This window comes from Marmota flaviventris, chromosome 2 (genome assembly GCF_047511675.1).
Source record: "Marmota flaviventris isolate mMarFla1 chromosome 2, mMarFla1.hap1, whole genome shotgun sequence".
Lineage (NCBI taxonomy): Eukaryota > Metazoa > Chordata > Mammalia > Rodentia > Sciuridae > Marmota > Marmota flaviventris.
The window spans coordinates 123906553-123931502 of NC_092499.1; the positions used below are offsets into that span (position 1 = coordinate 123906553).

Consider the following 24950-nt stretch of genomic DNA (forward strand, 5'->3'; position numbering starts at 1 on the left):
AGGAGCTGGTGACAGGCAGGAGGTAGGAAATGAGAGGAGAGTGGAGTCCAGGAAGACTCCTGGGTTTTCTGGTGATAACCAAATCCTCCCCCACCAACAAAATTACCACAATCTAGCTGTGAGGCCATCTGCCAACCTTCAGCTCACAGCAACTTTCATTTTCCAAAACAGAACCCATGAGCAAACAGACACAATTCCTAACTTATATCAGATCTTAAAGTGACACACAAAACAGGGAGAGAGACCAATCAGTTAAATGAAAATATTTAAATCATCAAAAATTTTCATACATTAACCACCAACAACTACAAAGTGCCAAACATCAGATTTCAGGGTGAGTAAATGAAATCATGATGAAGAAGTACAATATTATCAGGAAATTTGGTACCTAAAACAAACACCGACAAATCAATTAATAAGCTCCAAGTCTCTGTATGTCTGGCCAGGCCCATGACAGGCCAAAATGAAATACAGTGTCCACCCACCATGTGTTTACCTTCCTCTCACACTCTGAGTTAGAACACAGTTCCTCATAAATATTTAACTTAAACTGCAAAACCGAGAGATCAACTTGTCACATTAACACCAGGAAATTATGTTGAAAATCATATGGTGATAGCCTCCATTTTAATCAATATTCTAGTATTCACATTTATATTGATTTCAAAAGACAATTTAATATTAGGTATTTCATATTTACACTAAAAATTATCCGAGTCCATATTCAATTTAATGTGAAATTTCAATTAATTTTTGACACAGGAAAAAATATACATATATTCCTAACTCTGATACAAAACACTGATTATTTGGCTGTAGTCATCTGGTCTTAAGATGGTGAAGAGTCTTCGTAAAGAACTTCATCTACCTTCATGTCATGTTCATCCACTGGGACCTGCAGGCAAATCTGCTCTTTGAAAGCCAAGGCCAAGGTGTAGGGTTTCACTTCCTGACACTGCAGACAGCGCTTCAGGTAGGTGTCATAATAGCCTTTGCCCCTCCCCAGCCGGTTGCCATGTTTGTCAAACCCAAGACCTGGCATGAAGATGAGATCAAGTCCCCCTGTGGAAAAAAGGAATAAATTTGAGAGGATTAGCAGTTTCTGCAAGATCACTTTGGAATGAAATGTGGTTTTCTTTTTTTTTTTTTTTAAGTTGTAGATGGACACAATAGCTTTATTTTATTTATTTATTTGTATGTGGTACTGAAGAGCGAACCCAGTGCCTCACATTTGCGAGGCTAATGCTCTACCACTGAGCCACAACACAAGCCCCTGGTTTTCTTTCTTTCTTTCCTTTTTTTTTTTTTTAGTTGTAGTTGGACACAATACCTTTATTTTATTTATTTAGTTTTATGTGGTGCTGAGGATCAAACCCAGGGCCTTGCACGTGCTAGGCGAGCACTCTACTGCTAAGCCACAACCTCAGCCCCTGATTTTTATTTTTAATGACATCTATTCTTTCTCTGATTCCTAAAGAAATATATGATCACTGTAGAAAGTCCGGGGAGCAGGGGGAAGAGCTGGACAAAGAAAGAAATAATTACTCAGCAACTCAGTAAGTCTTTCATCCATCCTTCCGCAGTTCTTTCATGTATATCTTATGTAAAAATGCCAGATTCCCATGCCCTAAAGAGACTCTCTGAGGATACAGCCTAAGAACTTCTTCCTTTTTTCTAACATACAGATAATTCTACATATCTGTCAGGTTTAGGAACCATTGCCCCAGGATAATAACAGCTGGAGGAGTGGGAAAGGGTGAGGGAGAAGCTGAAAAGGACAGCGAGCAGGAGAGGTACCATGCAGCTCAGACAACCTACCTCTCTTCACTTCCCATCCCCCTGGAGAGGTGAGGCCAGGTTCTCAAGCTTCCCCAGATGCACATGAGGCAGGTTTTGGCCTACTCTGGGACATTGCGTAAGTACAAAATGAGGTCCCATAACCAGTCACCTGGCAGGAATCTTCCCAGGTAACACAGGGACCAGAAATTGGCATGGCATCATCAGGATACAGCAGGCTGCTGGAGCTCAGGGTAAAGGGCAGGTTCTTAGAGTGGGAGTCTATGAAAATAGATAATAATGGTCACTAGGTGGAAGACCTCTGTGGATATTATGAACCTCTGGCAGAGAGGACAAGGACAAAGACAAGGACTAGTGCAAGAGCCAAGTGAGGTGTCTAGCCCAATGCTTTCCCCTGAGGCCTTCCTGTATTGGACCTTGGCCTCCTAAAAGCTTTTGTGGGGGCTTCTAGATGACCTACAGATTAGTCATGGACTAACCACTCAGACAACTTTGTTGCCTTACACTGGGTTGGAAGACAAGAACTCTCCAGAACAGGATATTACTGGAGATGGTCAGACTGCCAGCTAGGTCGGCCCCTGCTTTCAGCAGCTGTTCTGACTTCCTGCAGAATTGTGGGGTTAACACAGCTTCTCTCTGGCTCCCAGCAAACACCTGTCAACCCTGCTTGCCAAAATCCAGCAGAGCAGATCTCAGGTTACAGTCATGACCTTCCTATGTAAACCTGCCTGTCCATTCTAATCCCCACTTACTAAAGGGCCCTGGTCACTGATCTGTGTTCCTGTCCAGCTCATTTTCTCTTAGGATTGACACTGACCTGTGCTTTGTCTGTTAGCAGAGCCTACTCAGGATTAAAGTTCAGCTCCTGTCTTCTAAACCTAGAACACACACTCACACACCTTCCTAGGACTCCTGGCCTCTTTACAATATGGAAAGTTGTTTTGTAAAATACTCTGAGGGACTGACAGGTGGGGGCACACAATCTCTGCTCTTAAGGAGATGGCAGTTCAGTTAACATAAAACATACACATGTAAAATCCATTCCAGTGTAAAGCAACAATCTCTGCCAGTTGTCCCAAAAGCAATAGACACAATGGGTCTTCAGCAGAAGAAAAGTAATTCTAGCTAGGTGGTCAGGGAAGGAGGCATGGAGAATGTTAACCTGACCTGGACTTTTAAGGACATGTCAAAGTCATAACTGAACATGTTTCAGAACCGAAAGAAAGGAGGCAGGTGCAGAGTGATGAGAAGAGAGTGGAAGGCAGTTTATTTGCTAGGACAGAAGAATCAGGCTGAAGAGCAGCAGAAGAAATGAGTGTGCAGTTCCCTTGTGCACTGTTAGCAGAAGTATAAAATGGAAGAGCTGCAATGGAAAACAGTATATAAGTTCCTTTGAAAATTAAAAACAGAGGGCTGGGGTTGTAGCTCAGTGATAGAGCACTTGCCTCACACATGTAAAGCCCCGGGTTTGATCCTCAACACCACAATAGATAGATAGATAGATAGATAGATAGATAGATACTGTGTCCATCTATAACTAAAAATATATTTAAAAATTTTAAAACAGAACTACCATATTATCCAGTTATTCCACTTCTGAATATTCATCCAAATAATTGAAATCAGAGTCTCAGGAAGACTTCTGTTCTTCCATCCTCATTGCAACATTATTCACGATATTTAATAAGTAGAAATAGCCTATGTGTCCATTGTGGCATAAATGGATAAATAAACTGTGGTACACACATACAATGAAATATTATTTAGCTATGAAAAAGATGGAAATTCTGCAATATGGGACAACATGAATGAACTCTGAGGATATTACAGTAAGTGAAAGAAGTAAGACACAAAAAGACATGCACTGGAGCTAGGGATGTGGCTCAGGGGTAGAGTGCCTGTCTAGCATACATGAGGTTTAATCCCCAGCACCGAAATAAATAAATAAATAACAAATACAATATGATTATAATTCTATGAAGTATTTGGAGTAATCAAACTTTTAGAAACAGAAAGTAGAATGTCAGTTGCCAGAGGCTGGAAGAAGATGGAAATGGGGAGCTACTGTTCAATAGGTACAGAGTTTTAGTCATACAAAAAGAAAATACTCTAGAAATCTGCTCTATAACATTACATTTATAATTAATACAACTTTATTATGCAATTAAAAATTTTAGAAGGGTAGATCTCATATGCTATTTAACACATTTTTTTTTAAAGGCAGAGCAAAAGGGAAGCCAACAGAATGGTTAAGATTTCCAGTTAACTCAAACATAAGAAAAAAAGGGCAAATTTTTGGAGCAGCCACATTTAAGCTCTTGGGGAAAAAAAAGGGAGAATAAAGAAAAGAAACAGAAAGGTAAGAAAACAAAATTCTAGTTCCCTCAAGTTATAATTAATCTTGTTCCCTCTATTCTTGTTACTCCCTGTACTACAATTACAGCTCTGAAGTCTACCTTGTCCTACAGCTGGTTGTATATGTCTTTGTCTACCCTCCTGGACAGCAAATTTCCTTGTAGGCCATAATTTTTTCCAACTCATCCTTCATGCTTGAATTTTAATAGAATTCTAGGCCAAAGGAATCCTGAAAGATGAGTGTATTATCTGCAAATGGATCAATCCTGGCATGACATCCCATACTTTAATAACTCCAAGGCATATAGATTCAGATCAAGGTGGCAACATTAGGGAAAAACAAAATGATATAAGTATATCCTTGCATGGCTGCCAGTTCAAAGAGAGCTCTGCTTAAGCAAGAAAAAGAATAGCCTTTGGAGTCTTAGGTCACTCAAGACTCTGAAATGGCCCTTCATAGGCGGATGGGGGTCCTGACGTCCTATTTGGGATGTTGGCTGTTGGACCTCCTGCCCACAGGATTGCTAATTTCTCCATTCAACCACAGGGGCACCTCTTGTTGCCCCTGGCTTCACTTCTTTGGAATGCCCTTCCTGGTCTACTGCTTCTGCTACTTGGTGAATTCAAGCATTTTCCTAAAACACATATGGCATTTTTTGCTTGATTTCATTCATTTGTTGTTACCCCTGAAGTTCTCCCTATGCCTTAGCACCATCATCACATGCATTACTTCATTACACACACACACACACACACACACACACACACTCACCACACACACGTGGAGCTCTTCACATATTCATAACACTATGTAGAATTCTTCTGCCACCAACCTGCAAAGGTGAAGAATCAGTGTGGCATGATGATGATGCACAGGTTCAACATACTGGCTCAATGAGCTTCCTGTGCACAAGCTGGTCCCACCCTGGGCCATGCCCACTAATAAAGAAAGATCCTAGACCCACTGTAAATTATCACAAAGTTAAAACTCAGGAAAGGAAAGGATAAAAACCCTTTTTCTCCTGTATTTCTAGTTTTCTAATGTGACTTTGTACTCCAAAACTGCAAACTAACCTTGGAAAACTGACCCAGTCCCACATACTATATTTGCTCTAAGACAGTGGTGTCCTCTGAAGGCAGGCTGGAGTGGTGGTTAGGAGCAAGGGCCACAGGGCTATCTTAGTTGTGTGGTCAAGAGCACTGCCCAATTTTGCTTTAATATTTTCATCTGCAAAACAGAACTGGTCCTGGAAATGAAATTAGATAATGCTAAGAAACTCCCCAGCAAGGTGCCTTTTATGATCTTTATATTTACTATGATACTTTTTTCTTTCTTTTTTTCAATTTTTTTTAGCTGCAGAAGGACATAATACCTTTATTTTTATGTGTGTTGAGGATTGAACCCAGTGCCTCACATCTGCTAGGCAACCACCACTGAGCTACAACCCCAGCCCTAGTTTTTCTTTTTTATATGAATAAATATCAGGCACTATTACTTGAACCAACTGGCAAGGAAAAGAGTAGTGCTCCTTCAGTACTTCAAGTCAGTTTTTTTTTTTTTTTTTTTTTTTTGGTGTAGATGGACACAACACAATGCCTTTATTTTTATGTGGTGCTGAGAATCGAACCTGGGTCCTGCCAGTGCTAGGGGAACACTCTACCGCTGAGCCACAATCCCAGCCCTAGTACTTCAAGTCAATTTTTAATCTGAGCTTTCACAATCTTACATTAGAACTGGCTCCCAGCTCTAGGATTCAACACAGCAAGAAAACCAAAGGAGAGTGAGGTTATAGAATAGGAATCAGCAGTTTTTTCCTGTGAAGGTCCAAGAGTAATAATTTTAATTTTAAATTAATAATTATTTAATTATTATTATATAAATTATTATATATATATTAATAATTTGCAGGCCATAGGTCTATGTCACAACTTCTTAACTCTGCTGTGCACTGTAAACCCAGTCATAGATAATATATAAATGAATAACTGTAGTTGTGTTCCAATCAAATTTTACTTATAAAAACAGGAAGAGGGCCAGATGTGACCTTTGGGGCTGCAGTTTGCTAAACCCCACCATAGAATGTAAAGGAAGAGAGTTTCAGAAACAGAGACGTGGAGATAGTGTCACAAGTGGCAGAATGGACAAGTAAGCAGAGGACATAAAAGTATCTATTAGATTTGGCAATCACTAGGGAGATGGGAATAGACACCAAGCTGCAAGATCTTCGTTGAAAAAAGAAAAAAACACATAGAAAGTGGGCCTTGGAAAGAAATGAAAAAGAATTTTATAAATACTTTTCCTCATTCCTAGTTCTGAAGCACTAGGCTCTGAGGATTCAGTTCAACTTTCACAAAACCTTCTTTTTAATTCTGTTAGTGAGGCAGCAGCTAGGCCACTGACACCTCCTCAGATGCCCTAAGCTCAGACTCCCTGTCCTGAGATCTTCAGAATGTAGGTTTGGACAGCAGACTATCTATGCCATAATACTTAAGAGAAAGCCAAAAATAACAAGTGTTACAGCCCAGGATATGCATGCAACTTTCTATTTTCAACAGGTATAACAGTACTATTTTTATACTTCCCTTTCTCCTTCTAATTTTTTTTAACGTACATTTCATAGGAACTTCATGACTTAGGACATTCTCCAAAATTAACCTTCTGCAATATGGCCAGAGTTCTCTCTTCTACTCTTTAATTCTGAATGTACCAATTCTCTTGAAAGTTCACCTGGTTATCCCACCTCTAGTTACTTCTGGTCCAAATCCAACCTAAAATGCAGAATTCATCCTGGTTCCTCTTTGCTCAAAATATTTAGCCAATCACAACCTCTTAAAGATAACATCCAAACCCTCTTACCAGGTATGTAGAACCCACTGCAATCTCATTCGCATTACCTTCCCACACCATCTCTCACTGCACTCTGGTAATGCCCATTAAATGGACTGATTCATTGTCCCACAAACTCACCTCATGATTTCCTGTCCATGTACCTTAACTCCTCCTAAACTGTTCTCCATTCCTGAGGTCCTTCCACTCTTTTTCTTATCATAACAATCATCATGTTAACCTCAGTTCAATTTTCACCAAGTCTTCCTTTCCACTCACTTAAGTGTAACCAGCTCTTATCCCACACTGCACAATGCGTACGATCCACAAAGAAGTAGAAATCCTTCTCCCTTCACTCCAGGAACCCAAAGAGGTGTTAAAACAAAGAATAAGAGTAAGGGTTATAACAAGTGATTATTTCACCATATTTATCTTAGAGTCCTGATATACCCAAGTAGTCACCTATTCAGACCATCCCACGAGACATCTAACTCTAAACCAAAGTGCTGCTTCTAGAAGAGCACTGAAATTAGCATTTTGGAAGTGCCTACAAGGTGACAGGCAACCCTAGGTTTCAAAGGATGAATAAAACCAGCTGGTCAGGACATCTACTAGTAAGGCAGTGGGGGGCAGAGATTATCATATCCATTTCACAAATGCTCAGAGGTCAACTTTCTCCTTGTGGTTATTCAGCTCCTAAGAGATGAGGCTCTCCCAGGTGAGTAATGATTCAACAATACACACTGATCTTACTGACAAAAGATACAGGTGAGATTAAGCAAAGAGATGGAGGGAACATAATAAGGCCAAGTACCTTAAGAATCAGAAGAGAGGAGAGGTGGAGTACACAGGCTTCTAGGCAGGATGTGTGGGTCTCAATCTCAGCACCATCATGTATTAGCTACAAAACAATAGTCAAAACTGCCTTCACCTAAACCTAGAATAAATAGGCATATTATGATATAGTCCCTGAGCTATTAACACCAAACATCAACTTAATAAATTCCTGCATGCCTTCTTAGGCCATGCACCTGACTACTGAGACACATGCACTTCCATCAAACATGCTTCCAAAACATGAAGAAGGTGAAATCCTAAAATAAAATACAGGACCAATAATTCATGATAGCTCTTGTGGGAGAACTCTCAAAAATCAATACAATATACTTTGAACTCATTATGGTTGCCTTAGAAATAACAGACTGAAGCATGACCCCCTTGAATCACTAGCTCTTCATAGTAAAACAGTGCAGAGCATACAAAGGCAATAAACAAAACCATTAAGAGACTATAATTAATAAAACATATTCAACCTCTGATTATGTATAAAAATCATATTTTGAAAAAACATGCTTCCCTATAAATCTATAATGCACTTAAAGAAGAGCCAACTAAACACTAACACACACCTAATGTGGACTGGCAATTTTTTTAAAATTACATTGTAAATGTACCTTCACTTTTTCTGCCATGTTTGGTCCCAATATATTTTTGTCATTTAGGAATCTCCATGTAGAATCAAGCATGCTATAGCAAGAATCATCTATTAAAGACATGATTTTTCACAACTGATCATGTCTGCATTGGTATTATAAAATCCTTTCTTTTAGCACAGGCACCCAGGTTTGCATCAAAATACAGGGACTGGGGGCTGGGGATTTGGCTCAAGCTGTAGCACGCTCGCCTGGCATGCATGCGGCCTGGGTTCAATCCTCAGCAGCACCACATACAAACAAAGATGTTGTGTCCGCCAAGAACTGAAAAATAAATATTGAAATTCTCTCTCTCTCTCTCTCTCTCTCTCTCTCTCTCTCTCTCTCTTTAAAAAAAAAATACAGGGACTGCATTTGTCACAAGAGCACTGGGGACAAGTATCGAACACCATGTAAGATAACCTTCTCCTAATATTCCTGGGTATGACAGGTCCTTCTGTTCATCAGCTAATGAGATATTCAGAATATAAGACAATCATACGGAGATTTACATTTAAAGCATACAGAGCCTTACATTTAAAAACCTAAGAGCATTATGAGTCTGAGGTTTTTACTCAACACTATGGACACTATGTGTTTAAATAAAGAAAGTAGGAGGTGACTGGAGTTTAGACTCTTCTGGGTAAAGCTGAAAGCAAAGAAAAAAGAAGGCTGAATGGCAATGTGGTGACTTAACTGCTGAGAGACAGGCCTCCAACCTAGTGCAGACAGCCTAGACAGCAAGGTCAACAAGACAGAAGTTGAGCTAAGATGAACTATGAGGACCAATCACACTTCTCCCTATAATGTCAGTACACTTCCACAAGAATATATCAGGAGAATGACCATCTCTAGAGTAAAGACTTGGATGAAAAGGGTACTTTATACTTTCACACTACTTCTGTATAAAAGTTTTTACCATGTGCACATAAAACAAAATACTTTTAAATACTCTCTAAATGTCAACCTTCTAGTCTGTCAAGGACAAGAGCCCTGGAGACAGTTTAGCCCAGAAGTTGAGGTATGGGCTTCTAGAGAGACTGTCTGGATCCAAATCCTACAAGTACCACTATTAGCTAAGAAATATTAGTCAAGGTACTGAATCTCTCCTTAAGATGGGAATGATAATACCACCTGCTTTGTAGAGTGAGTAAGTAAATAAAGTATGCAAAAACTCTAGTAAATGCTAACTTATATTATACTTAGAGATATGAGTAATATCTATTCTCTTTTTTCTGACTCTGAAAATTATTTTCTTTCGAATCATAACACCCTTCCAAAAGTTATGTAGACTTTCTATCAGCTCAAACCACCTCCCGTCAGCAGGCCTGGCTCTCTACTGCCACCTTCTGTCAGTTAGAGACATCCACAAGAGACTACTAAAGCCCAGAGGAAAGCAGGAGCCATAATGACTCTCTGAAATGTAGACTCTGACACAGGTGAAATGGGAAACCATTCATCTGTTACAAATGGCCTTTCCCTTTACAGAGAATCCTCTGAGGAGTATCTTTTTACAAACCAAGAACAATGGAATTGCTCTTTTACACTGTCTCTCAGCGTTTTCGCCAAGTGCCAGACACTGCTCTAACAACTTCACAGACACATCCTCATTTGAACTGTCCAGCAGTCCCCTAAAGCAGACATTACGATCCACTTTTTCCAAATGGGAAAACCAAAGAGGTGATGCAATGTGCTCAAGTCATATGGTAGTAATGTCAGAGTTGGAAGTGGAGCTCTGGCACTCTAGCTCTAGGGAAGTACAGGAGTTCCTTGTTCCCTGCCTGGAGAGTAAATTCTACTTACCTGCCTTAGAGATATGCTCACGCAGATTGATCACAGCATCTATACCAGTCAGGTCAGGGCCATGACAAGGAACAGACGGCACACAAACTGAGGATATGAGAGGAGTCTGATAAAAGAATGACTTAAACGGTGAACAGGACTTTCAGAGTAACTATTAGGAAGCCTTGACTACCCTTAAGCCTGAAAGTGCAAGGGGTTGGGCTAGGGTGAGCATGGCTATGGTCCCAAAACAGCTGCAATTAGAGGGACTACAGGACAGCAATGTGGACAATGCATTGGGGTGGGAAAGATCAACACCTACCTCACTCTCTGGCACACTCCAATCTCTACTGGTGCCTCCTGGTATAGTAGGGTACACACACACACACACACACACACACACACACACAAATTGACATTCTGAGTACTCAGCAAGTGAAAAGACAGACTGTGGGATCAAAGGAGGCCTACTGAAGGGATCCAGCAAGATTTAAACATATCAGTGTTACTCCTGGGTTTGATGAGGTGGCTTATTTTTAATTTATTTTTTTATCCCCCCCCCATTTTTAATTTCTTATTTATGTCATATCTTTGTAATCAGAAAAAAAAGTTATTCTTCTTTCAAAAAAGAAATAATTTTTATGAATACCAAGAAAAATTTTCAGTCTTCTTTAGAAGATACATGTAAAACATGTGAGCAATTTTCTTAAATTTGTGTTTTTTATTATATCTTGACCAGTGTGTTGTTTAGGAAATATGTCCAAATTTCAACAGGTAAAAATAATTTGATTTACCTTATTTTCATCACCATCATCATCACCATCACCATAAACAGCGACTACAACTGTACATGAAAGATGCCAAGCTAGGTGCTAAGGACCACAGAAGTGGGATGGGGTGTCCCAATACTTCAACTACAGGGATTTGCAACTACAGCCTGGCAGCCAAATCTGGCTCCAAATAAAGTTTCACTGGAACACTGCTGAATAGTGCTTTCACACTATGACAGCAGAATCGAATCACTGCAACCGACATAGCACAGGCCACAAAGCCCCAAATATTTACTATCTGGCCCTTTAGAAAGAAGGCTTTGCCAACCCCTGCTTTAGGGCATCTACCATAAGGTTCTGGGTGGGGAGCAGGAGTCAATACTTCAGCTTATCCTTTCTTAACATATATTGACCAAAATAAATCTTATTGAAAGAAAACAATTAAACTATCTTTGCTGCAGATAGGCAAAAACACAGCAAGTAAGATCCTTGGCAGCATCAGTCTAATCCCAATAACAGTATCTAAATGTGACATCTATTTTGGCTCTGAGTTTAGGATACTTTCACCATTATTAATAATAAAATAGACTTAAAATAAACAGGAAAACTGAGAAGAAATCAGTTTAAAAGAAAAAACTAGAGAAACTGATGGAAAAAATGGGCAGATAGAACTCTTCAGATTCTCAGATCTCTTTAAATCAAAGCTTAATGATTCTAAAAATTTTAAGAAAAATTTCTCACTTGTATGTGACACAATTAAGAAATAAGTCACAAAGGTTCCATTTACATGAGGTGTTTAAAGCAGTCAAATTCACAGAAACAGAAAGTGATGGTGCGTGCCAGGGATTGGAGGGAGGGGGAAACAGAGCAGTTGTCTAATGGGTAATGGGGTAAGAGTTTGGGGTCTGTAACATGAAAATTTCTAGATCTCTCCCACAATAATGTGAATGTACTTACTTACCACTACTGTACTGTGCACTTAAAAATGGTTAAGATGGTGAATTTTATGCTATGTGTTTCTTTACTGCAATAATAAAACAAAGAAATAAAGAAAGGAAAAGAATGAGACATTGGGGGAAGACTGAAGGGCAGCCTATCCTGTGGCACAAGTTTACATGAGGTTGCACTCAAGAAAGAAAAGAAAAGCCTGGTTTTCTCTTGAGAGCAGTGAAGAACAATTTCTTCAGATACTGAAATATAATGGTGCTTTTGGAGCTCTTGCTATTTTTCTCACTTTTTAGAAGACAAGTTCTCAAAGTCATTATTCTAAATAATTATAGCACTGTGTAATTTCTATGTCTTAGGAACTTAGCAAAATGGAAACTTCTCCCTGGCTTCCACCATTTGTTTTACCAAGACATTAAATAGGCACTTGAAAGTCCTGTAACCTCTCTGGTTCCATACATTTAACTAAAACAAAATTACATGGTCCATTATATTTCTTCTGCTTGCTCTCTTCCTCCAAATCTAGGAGGACTCATAGCTCGACTAATATGAGCCTTGTGCCATCTACAAAAATTCTATTACTGCAAGTCTAAGATAAAGTAACCTACTGCTTTGAAATAATAGCACCTGGATTTTATATAATGTCCTTTTCTAGTGAATTCCAAGTGCTTTTTTCACTCCAGCTAGCCTTATTATCTGCTTCAATAAGTCTTTTTCTGGTAGGTAAGAAACTTGCTCTTGAAACCCTTAATGTTCCCTAAAACCTGCAAGAGCAGCTTGACAGAAAAGAGGAAGGAGGAAAAAAATTCTGAAGGCTTTTCCCTCAATCAAAATTCAATGGATCATGAAAATAGAAGGAAGGACCAATAGAGTAGAGAAAAGGGACAAGGAGGAGAGAGGGGGGTAGAAAAAGGGGAGTACTAGGGAATAAAATTAACCAAATTATGTTATATTCATGTGTGAATATGTAACAACAAATCCCACTATTATGTATAATTATAATGCACCAATTTACAAAGGGAAATAACCAATGAAATCAGGTCAATAAATAGCCAAGACCAATAACTAGATACACGGAAGGCCCTGTCCATAGAAATACGTAGACGGTAGAGACAAGTAATTATCAATAAAGACCTAACAAGGGGGCTGGGGCTGGGGCCCAGTGGTAGAGCACTCGTCTGGCATGTGTGAGGCCCTGGGTTCGATCCTCAGCACCACATAAATAAATAAAATAATAAATAAAATTAAAAGGTATTGTGTCCACCTACAACTAAAAAAAATTTCAAAGAAAAAAAAAAAAGACCTAACAATTTGCCCACCTAAAAATTTGCCTAGTAAGTTGATGTAAAGAGAGAATTAAGTAACTGAATTAATGGGTAGAGTAATGTAAGTAACAGGAAATAAGTAAAAAGGAAGAAAGTTATATCTCTTCAAGGAGAGGGAAATAACCACTAAGGAGGGGGCAATTGTGTGATGTGAATGATAAAAAAAATGAGTAGGATCCTGAAAATCAGGATGAGGCAGGGATAGCACATGAGACATAATAAAAACAGAGTGAACAAAAGTACAGATTTAGATAAGTGTGGCATGTGTTCAGAGCCAGTAACTGGTTCCCTTTGGAAGGACTTATTGAAACTAAAGCAAGATGCCTAGAAGGATGCACTGAAACCATACTGAGAAATGCTTCCAGTGGCAGAGTAAGAAATCTACTTAACCCTGCAGGTGGAACCAATGTATCTCTTGGTCAACCTCTGAGAGGAAAATGAAGTAGACAACATTAGCTACAGGGAGCCAAGCTGAGTTTCCAGCCTTCTATATGTGTGTCCCACCTTTTGAGTCTCTGCTTTTGTAATCCTGCCCTTCCTTTACACTCAACTCACAGTTGCTTCCTTCACCTTCCCACAGGCTTTGGCTACTCTAAATTCCAGTGAGCAATGGCATCAGAGCTGTTTGTAGGTACTTACTAATGCACTCTGGTAGGTTCCCTCCTCCTCGCTAATGATCAAATGTCCTACATCCTTTTCCACAAGCAGATTTTGATAGAGTGGAGTCAGCTGATTTATCTGAACTATCAGAAGGAGGCTTTTTTGAAATGGACATACTGACTATTTTATAACTTTGTTTAAAGCTTCCCCTAAGTGTTCTCCTGACTTCTTTGCCATGATTTGTCTAATGACCATAAAACAAAGTTTTTCTATTATTTGATATATTCATTGAAAAAAATTATAGATTCCTTGCCAGTATTTTTCAATACAGACAGAACTGAATAATTTATATCATTTTTCTCAAATTCAACTAGTGGAGCTATATGCAGAGAGGGGGTGGGAGTTATTCTATTGATATTATACAGGTATGTATACACACACACACACACACACACACACACACACACACACCACAAGTCCCATGGTTGTTATGAAGATCAGGTCATTATATCAAAGATCAATTTCACATTTAGTAATTCTACATTCAAGTAACTATTTTCAGCCAGCTGTTTTCAGTTAGTTTCACCCAATTATTATTATTATAATCCAAGAATCTAGCCTCTTATTCCTAGAGAGTATGCCTACCCCCAAAAATTGAAAACCATCTGCTTCCCCTCCTCCAAAATATAACTTATGCATTGGACTAAAAGCTGCATTTTTGTTTTCAATGATTTTGGTGACTATATTTCATCATTCTTTTGGAGAAGATCTTGAAAATAAGAACACCTAGGGTTTAGCCTCACTGTTGACTGTGTGACTTTGGACAAGTCATTTGCCATCTAGACTTATTCTCCTACCTACAAATGCCTTCCAGTTCAAATGATCCCCAGAATGCTGAGTAAATGACTGAGGATATATAAATGCTGGAGACTGTAGGCAAAACCACCACCTCAGACTAATAAATTTGTGAAACAGTGACATCTACTGGAAATTGAGAACACTACTTAATCCATCTAAGAAATAGCCTTTAAAAACCTCATTTTTCTCATTTTGAAAACATGTTATCAAGGATGTATGTTTCTTATGAAATCAATTTTTTAATATTTGATTTTATCAAGCTTAAGAAAATTTTGAGGAAAATAACCTTAAAATTACTTCAGAGACTCCTGGTTCCCTTTGGAAATTTGAGTCTATGCTCCTATGTTTTCCTTTACAAAACAAATAACCAGCTTTAGGTGCTGGGGGTATAGCTCAGTTGGTAGAGTGCTTGCCTAGCATGCACAAGGCCCTGGGTTCAATTCCCAACACCACAAAAAAAAAACTCAACTTTAAAATATAATGGAAAATATCCATTTATAATAACAACAAATATAAATTAATTAAGAATACACTTAACAAATAACAATACATTTAAAGGAAATGAATAGAAACAACATGACTAAAAACAAAAACATTTACAAAGAAACAGAACAGGTCTTGAATAAATGAAGAAATGTATCATATTCCAAAAGAAGGAGGAATATTATAAAGAAATCCATTTCTTCCCAAATTAATCTACAAATTTAATACTACTCCCAATCAAGATCTCAAGCAGACCTTGAGGGAGAAATAACAAAATTATTTTCAAGCTCATTTGTAAAGTGAGTATGTAAGTATAGTATGGGGCTGGAGACGAAGCTCAGTGGTAGAGTACTTCCTTAACATATAGGAGGCCCTGGATTCAATACCCAGTATCAAGACAAAAGAATAGCTAGTTATATTTTTCAAACCAGACCCCAACATATACAAGAATTTAGTTCATAAAATAAAAATGGTAACATTCAAATCAAAGAGGAAAAAAAAAAGATAGATAATTGAATAAATGGTGCTGGAACACCAGGCTATCATTTTTAAAAGTTACATTCTCTCCCTGAACATATCAACCCAAATTCAAAAGGAATTAACATTTCAATAGTAAAGAAATAAAATACTAGGTAGTGGAGACTTCCAAAATCTCAAGAAGAAAGAATGAAAGATCTCCTAAAAATGAAGACAAAGGCAAAAAAAAAAAAATCCTACAAAAAAGATTAATGGACTTTACTCATAAAACTGTAAACATTTCTGTCTCCCCCAAAACAAACCATACACAAAATTAAGAAGAAATTTTTAAATGAATAGTAACTGTTCACAGAATGACCATCACATTAACCATGACATATTAACCATATGACAGACTAATTGTTAATATTTTAAAACATAAGAAATTCTTACCATTCAGAAAATAATTAATGCCAAAAAAAAAAAGAAAGAAAGAAAAAATTCCCAAGAGCAATGGGGTAAAAAAACAATGCTTTATAAATGACAAAAAAGACTGTACATGATGATCAAGTAGAATTCTTCCCAAGGATTCAAGGTTGGTTCAATATATGTAAATCCAATAAATGTAACTCATCACATAAATAGAAAGAAGGGCAAAAATCACATGATCATCCCAAAAGATGCAGAAAAGGCTTTCGACAAAATTCAGCACCCATTCACGTTAAAAACACTGAAGGAACTAGGGACAGAAAGAACTTACCTCAACATTGTAAAAGCTACATATGACAAATCTAAAGCTAACATCTTACTGCGGGGAGAAAAACTGAAAGCATTTCCTCTAAAACCAGGAATACTCTCACCACTCCCATCCAATATATTTCAACTCTAGCCAGAGCAACCAGGCAAAAGAAGGAAATTAAAGGGGTACAAAGGAGAAAATAAATCAAACTATGTCTATTTTCTGGAGACAGGATTCTATAACTACAGGACCCAAAAAACTCTACCAAATGGCATCTAGATCTGATAAACAACCTCAGTAAAGCAGAAGCCTACAAGATCAACATATAAAAATGAATAGCGGGGCTGGGGATGTGGCTCAAGCGATAGCGCGCTCACCTGGCATGCGTGCGGCCTGGGTTCGATCCTCAGCACCACATACAAACAAAGATGTTGTGTCCGCCAAAAGCTAAAAAATAAATATTAAAAATTTTCTCTCTCTCTCTCTCTCTCTCTAAAAAAAAATCAATAGCTTTCTTATATTCCAATAGTGAATATGCTGAGAAAGAAATCAAGCAATTACTTCATTCACAATAGCCTCCAAAAAATAAAATATTTAGGAATAAATCTAACTAAGGAGGTGAAATATTCTACAATGAACACTATAAATTAGCACTGAGGAAATTGAAGAAGACCTTAGAAGATACATACCATTTTCATGGATAGGCAAAATTAATATTATCAAAATGGCAATATACCAAAAGTGATCTACAGAATCAATGCAATCTTCCAACAAAATACCAAAGACATTCTTCACAGAACTAGAAAAAAAAGTTCTACAATTTATATGGAAGAATAAAAGGTTTAGAATAGCCAAAGCAATCCTGAGCAGCAAGAACAACACTGGAGATATCGCAATACCTGACCTCAAATTAAGTTATACTACAGAGCTACAGTAACAAAAACAGCATAAGTTGGGATAAAAACAGAAGGGAAGACCAGTGAAACAGAATAGAAGACACAGAGAGAAACCCACATAAATACAGTCATGTGATTCTTGACAAAGGTGCCAAAAACATGTTGGGAAAAAAGATAGTCTTTTCTTCTCTGTCCCATGCTGGGGATCAAACCCAGGGCCTCAGACATGCCAAGCAAATGTTCTATCACTGAGCCATGTCCCCAGCCCAAAAGATAGCCTTCTTAACAAATGGTGTTGGGGAAACTGTATATCCATATGTAGAAAAATGAAACTAGATCCCTACTTCTCACCCTGCACAAAAATCAACTCTAAGTGGATCAAAGTTCAAGGAATTAGACCAGAAACAGTGAAACTGCTAGCACAAAATATAGGGACAACACTCTTAACGCTGGCACAGGCACTAACTTCCAAGACTCCTAAAGCTCAAGAAATAAAATCAAGAATCAATAAACGGGATGGCATTAAATTAAAAGCTTCTGCACAGCAAAGAAAAACAAGAGCATGAAAAGAGAGCCTACAAAATGGGAGAAAATCTTTGCCAGCTACTCTTCTATTCTTCTGATGGAATTAATAACCAGAATTCAAAATACTTAACACCAAAAAATATAATAATAACTCACTCAATAAATGGATGAAAGCTCTAAAGAGATATTTCACAAAACAAAAAATTCAAATGGCAAAAAAAAAAAAGAAAGAAAAAACGTTCAACATCCTTACCAATGAGGGAGATGCAATCAAAAGTACACTGAAATTTCATCTTACCCCAGTTGAAATGGCAATCATCAAGAACAAAAATAACAACAATTGCTGGTGAGGATGTGGGGGAAAAGGCACACTTATACATTGTTGGTGGGACTACAAATTAGGACGACCACTATGGAAAGCTGTACTGAGACTCCACAAAAGATTAGGAATGGAACTACCATATGACCCAGCTATCCCACTCCTTGGTATTTATCCAAAAGGACTAAAATCAGCATACTATCTGTGATACGTGCATATCAATTTTTATAGCAGCACAATTCACAATAGCTATATTATAGAACCAGTCTAGTGCCCATCAGTAGATGAATTTGGCATATATACACAATGGAATTCTACTCGGTCACAAAAAAAAGAATGAAATTATGTCACTTGCTAAGTTGTGTCATTTGAAGAAGTGAAGAGGAAATGCAGTTAAGTGGAAGAAACTGGAGAACATCATGCTAAGGTAAATAAGCCAAACTGAGTCAAGGATTGAATTTTTTCTCTAATATATGAAAGCTAGAGACAAAAGGGGAATTTAAACAAGGGGATATCACAAAAATAGAAGGGAGAAAAAGCAATAAAGACAGGAAAGGGGGAAGGAAAAGAGAAGGGGAATGGGAAGTACTAGGGGATGAAGTTAACTAAATTATGATCTGTACATTTATGAATATATCACAATGCATGATATTATAATGCCCAAATTATAATGAAGAAATAAATAAATAGAAAAAAGACCAATGGAGCAGAGGAAGGAAGTTGGGAAAAGAGGAGAGAAGGGAAAAGAGACATACTAGGGACTGAAATGGAGCAAACCATATATGCTATATGCAACTATGAATTTGTCAAAATGAATACCTACTATGATGTATAACAATAATTCACTAATGAAAACATTCTTAAAAAGTCAAGAAGAAAAGTTATAAAATAAACAAAAGCCTACATATTTTATCTTTTTCCATAACAATCATATTCTGACCACTGTAATTTTAAAAAGAAATGAGGAGGAAATTAAAACAAAACTTAATAATCATCCTTTTGATCAATTCTTCAAAACAAAACCAGAAACAATAACACAACAAAACTAAGCTTCTTCTAGGGCTGAAAATCCAAGCAGCAGGGGTCATAAGACACCCTAAATAAATTTCTTCTGAGAATATTAGCAAACTTTTTCAATATATTAGTGAAGTTTCCTGGTGCTACAACATACTTACTTAAAAATTTTATTAAAAGGCGCATGCTTCTTCCTGATATAATCTCCTGGCAAACTACTACAGGTAGAATGTACCTAACTCAAAAACCTGAAATCTGAAATCCTCCAAAATCTGCAACTTTTTGATTGCTGCATGTGAAATATTCCACACCTGATCTCAAGTATGGATTACAGGCATACTAAAATATTATGTAAAATTATTTTCACTCTATGTGTATAAGATACATATGGTCACAGTGAATTTTGTTTTATACTTGTGTTCCACCCCCAAGATATCTCATTATGAATTTGCAAATATTCCAAAATTCAAAATTTCCAAAATATTTTGGTCCCAAGCACTTCACATAAGGGATACTCAATCTGTATTCACAATTAGATTTAGCTCAGATATGACTGCTCTTCTGAAGCCTTCCAAAGTACTTCTAGGCAAAAAGAACTCTCCATCCTAGGTCCCTAGAGCACTCTGGGCACATCACCGCTTCAATCCTTAGCACCAGGACTGAAATCACTAGTTCATGTGTATTAAGTCATCATTATCACATCATCATTACCATCAGCACTTATTATGTAACAGACACTATACTATAAAGCTTTATGCAAATTTCTTATTTAGTTTTCAAAACAATCCAGTGAAGCAGATATTGTCTTGATTTTCAAATGAAGGGCCAGAGGCTTAGAGTCAGGTACTTACTCGTGACCACTAAGCTAGCATACAACATTATCAGTAAGTAAACCCAGCTTTGTCTGAAACCAAAACCTGCGCCTTAATCCACTCTACATCCTCTCTCCATACATCTGTTCTTTCTCAAAATATTAAGCTCCCTGTGATCAGAGACCACTGTCCCTTATTCATCTTTTTGTTTTTAGGGCATCACAGGGGCCTGGCACACAGTAAATAGTCATTAGTGTTTCTTTATTTGTTATTTCAATTGTGCATTCACTCAAGGAAAAGTCTACACACCCATGTGTTGGTGACAGGTATGTCAAGTAGAGTTGCCTTTTTTGAAAAACAAAATGGAAACATCTATAAAAAATTAAGAGGGGCTAGGGCTGTAGCTCAGTGGTTGAGCTCCTGCCTCGCACATGTGAGGCACTGGGTTCAATCCTCAGCACCACATAAAAATAAATAAATAAAGATATTAAGTCCATCTATAACTAAAAAAAAATAATAATAGTAATTAAGAATCAGAGCCACCCTAGTGATAGCAATCAGTCCTATGGTCTTACTTGCGTAAGTATGCAAAAAAATCTACCTGGATGATGTTGTTGTTGTTGTTTTGTTATTATTTACTATTATTTTAATATTTTAAAAACAAAGGCAATCTACATGTCTATCAACAGAAGATTGCTTAAATAAATCAGAGCATATCAATACTATGGAAACATTTAGAGCCCTATGCTAGGGTTGAGGATATAGTTCAGTGGTAGAGCATTCATCTGGCATGTGCAAGATCCTGGGTTCAATCCCTAGCACCACACACAAAAAAAAGAAAAAATTTCTATGCTAGATCTACAGGTGCTGCTGTTAAAAGAATTCTAAGGTTTATTAACTATAAAAAAGCAAGATGCGGAACAAAATATAGATGACTTACCTGTCATATCTACAGAATACATATAGATCTAGAGGGATACAAAAGTATGTTAACAATGGATGACTTTGAAGAATAGGGTAGAGAGACAAGAGGTGAGACTTACTCATTTCATACCCTTCTAAGCCATTTAAATTCTTTACCATGGGCACATAATTACTTTTATGAATGAATGAATGAATGTCCTATTGTTGAGAGCTTTTCTTTTTTGTTTGTTTGGGTTTTGTTTGTTTTTTAAACATCAAAACAGACTAAAATGTATTATGGTTAACTTAAGGTTGGCCAAAATGGCTAACTGTGTATTAAATCCAGTTTTGATATTCAAAGACTATATTCTCATTTTAAGATTTGGCAGCTTCTTCCTGCCACCAAAAAAAAAAAAAATGAACTTACATACAATATAAGTAAAATCATCCTTTCACTCAGCATTTTTTTCATTTTACCTGCTAAATCTACAAAGAATACAAAAGAAGCAAATCTTACCTGGAAGCAACTAGTAAAAACTGCTTTTACTTGTGGTTTATCACAAACTGAACATGCAGCTAAATGTACAAAGCTAATAATTCCTTTCAGAAGGAGACATTGGAAAAGCTGATGGGTGAATGGCAGGGCAGTTCTTGTATTTCTCATTTCCCATTCTCATCAATCACATCAGCCCTAATAAATGGTGTCTTATCTAAAGACACCATTCCTTATTCAGGCATCCCTTTCTCACTTTCAACAGCAATAGCAGGGGGAAAAAAAGCTAACTGCCTTTATATTTATAAGTTATGCTAGTCTAGAAAATAATTTCAAAAACATTTCATGCTCTAAAAAACCTCATCTAGAAGGGATTAATGTTGGTCTGCCCTATATTTGTCATACTAGCTACCAGGCTCCCTATTTAATTTCAGGTCTTGCCCCTTTACCATTCTCAGAAAATCCTGAGTCAGTATGTACTATTTCCTGACCTCCAGATGTATACACCCAACAGGTTACATACCAGCATCTCCAGAGGCCCCAAGCCACCTGAAATGGTATTCATGATATGCTCCCCACCCCCCACCAAACTGGTCTCCCTCCAGCATTCTCAACCTCACTGAAGAGCATCACAGATAGCAAAGCCAGGCTGTTTCTAAACAGTCTTAAATGGTCAGTTCCATGGCCTGGATACTCAATATTCTGCATGTATAAAAATCCACTCCATTCTATCAGATTTCCTAATCTCTTTAGGCTTCATTCATCTCGCCCAGTCTGACCTCCTTAGTGCCAGAAAAACAAGCTTCCCAGATACAGAAATGATCACATCACTCCCCTGATTAAAGTATTTCAATAACTCACATGCATAATAAAGTTCAAAACCTTCATGCATGGCATATGATACATTTCATGATGTGGGCCTCCAGGATCATGCACTGAATCACAAACTGCCTGGAGCTGAGTGTAATAAGAGCTGCTGGTTGCACTCTCCCTTTTTTCCTCAGTAGTAGATCAGGATGTTAGTAAGAAGGCCATGAATCCCACTGCAAGACTACATTTCTCAGCTCCCTTGGCAGCTATGGATGGCCTTATATCAAAGTTCTGGCAAATAGGACTTACATGATAAAGGATGTTCTTTTTGTCCCCATCACCTTCTATTTCCTCCTGTTGTCTGGAATCAAAATTAAAAACTGAAGCTTGAAATGCTATGCTGGGCCATACAGTATATGTGACAAGATCTGTCCCACATGACTACAAGACCTCCAAGACAGCCATAGACTATTACTAGTACTCCCAGACTTCTTTTCCAAGTATCTCACTGCTATTATGGGGTTTTATGGCATATGTAGCCAACTCTAATTCTAACTGATAGGCTAGGCATGTTCTCCCTTTACCCAAATCCAAGGTACACAATGGCAGCATCAAAAGGCAGAGAATACTATCCCACAAAGAACATGTCTTTGGATAAAGCAGACCTGGCAGGAAACCCTTTTGCAGCATGTTCATCAATAATGCACTAAGACTTACTTTCTTTTTTGTTATTATGAACTTTTTTAAAATTTTAATTTGTTACATATGACAACAGAATGCATTACAATTCATATTACACATAGAGAGCACAATTTTTCATATCTCTGGTTGTACACAAAGTAGAGTCACATCCTTCGTGTCTTCATATATGTACTCAGGGTAATGATGACCACTGCATTCCACCGTCTTTCCTATCCCTATGCCCTCTCCCCACCCCTCCCTCCCCTTTTCCCCTTTGCCCTAGCTAGAGTTCATTTGATCCTCCCATCCCCCTACCACAGCATATTATGGATCAGCATCCTTAAATCAAAGAAATCATTCAGCATTTGGTTTTGGGGATTGGCTAATTTCACTTAGCATTATATTCTCCAGCTTCATCCATTTACCTGCAAATGCCATGACTTTATTCTCTTTTAATGCTGAATAATATTCCATTGTGTATATATACCACATTTTCTTTATCCATGCATCCACTGAAGGGCATCTAGGTTGGTTCCACTAGTTTAGTTTAGCTATTGTGAATTGTACTGCTATAAACATTGATGTGGCTGTGTCCCTGTAGTATGCTGTTTTTCAGTCTTTGGGGTGTAGACCGAGGAGAGGGATAGCTGGGTCAAATGGTAGTTCCATTCCCAGTTTTACAAGGATTCTCCATACTGCTTTCCATATTGGCTGCACTAATTTGCAGTCCCACCAGCAATGTATGAGTGTGCCTTTTCCCCCATATCCTCATCAACACTTATTTTTGTTTGTGTTCTTAATAGCTGCCTTTCTGACTGGAGTGATATGAAATCTTAGAGGAGTTTTGATTTGCATTTCTCTAATTGCTAGAGATGTTGAACATTTTTTCAACAAATATTTGTTGATTGATTGTATATCATCTTCTGAGAAGTGTCTGTTCAGTTCCTTGGACCATTTGTTGATCGGGTTATTTGTTTTTTAGGTGTTTAGCTTTTTGAGTTCTTTATATATGCTAGAGATTAGTGCTCTGTCTGATGTGCGTGTGGTAAAAATTTGCTCCCAAAATGTAGGCTCTCTGTTCACCTCACTGACTGTTTCTTTTGCTGAGGAGAAGCTGTTTAGTTTGAATCAATCTCATTTATTGATTCTTGATATTAACTCTTGTGCTATAGGAGTCTTATTAAGGAAGTTGGGGACTAATTCAACACAATGGAGATTTGGGCCTACTTTTTCTTCTAACAGTGTCTCTGGTTTAATTCCTAGGTCCTTTATCCACTTTGAGTTGAGTTGTGTGCATGGTGAGAGATAGGGCTTTAAGATGGTACAGAATAAAGGACACAGAGACTAACCCACATAATTACAGTTATCTTATATTTGACAAAGGTGCCAAAAACGTACATTGGAGAAACAATAGCCTCTTCAACAAATGGTGCTGGGAAAATTGGAAATCCGTAAGATTTACTTTCTTTATCTGCAAAACTGATGTAATAATGTGATGAATACTGCCATTACATATGTAGAAGCACTTAGCATAATCCTTAGAACTTGACACTCAAAAGGTAAGTACTAATAATTTATCCAGATGACTACCTCTACACAAAAGTTCTTTCGGAGACAATTACCTCACTTTCTCTGCCCACTAGGATTAAATCAACAGAAACCGAGTTTTCACAAATCTTTACACATTTCATGGTTCTTCCATCAATAAAGGGTAAGAAACTACTGTTTTAAGCAGGGCCCAGGGTCTTATGCTAACTTAGTACTCCATATTGGCACAGGGCTACATATGGTAGGGCTCACAATGAGTGAACAGAGAAAACATTTTAGGAAGAAATAAAAAAATACACAGTGTGCATAACTGATTATGGGACTCAGATCCTGACTTTCATTTATCTAATTCCTTTTTTTTTCTTACATACATGACAATAATTTCATAATTATCCATTCACAGCACAGGTTTTCATAACTCAGTATATACAGTATGTTCACGCCAAATTATGCCATTTTATATGAGCTCTCTTATTTTTTTTGCATCACAATTCTTTTTTTTTTTCAAAGAGAGAGAGAGAGAGAGAGAGAGAGAGAGAA

General features: G+C 37.6%; 1 protein-coding gene across 2 annotated transcripts in view; it reads right to left on the reverse strand.

Annotated features, from left to right (window-relative positions):
- Positions 1–248: 248 nt before the first annotated feature.
- The window catches only part of Mthfs (methenyltetrahydrofolate synthetase), a 54479-nt gene continuing 29777 nt past the window's right edge, over positions 249–24950 (reverse strand). For both annotated transcript variants that reach the window (XM_027926220.2, XM_071608543.1), the window contains exon 3: positions 249–1062. In XM_027926220.2, the coding sequence (XP_027782021.1) occupies positions 830–1062 (233 nt within the window). In that variant the 3' untranslated portion in view covers positions 249–829. The remainder of the gene's footprint in view (positions 1063–24950) is intronic.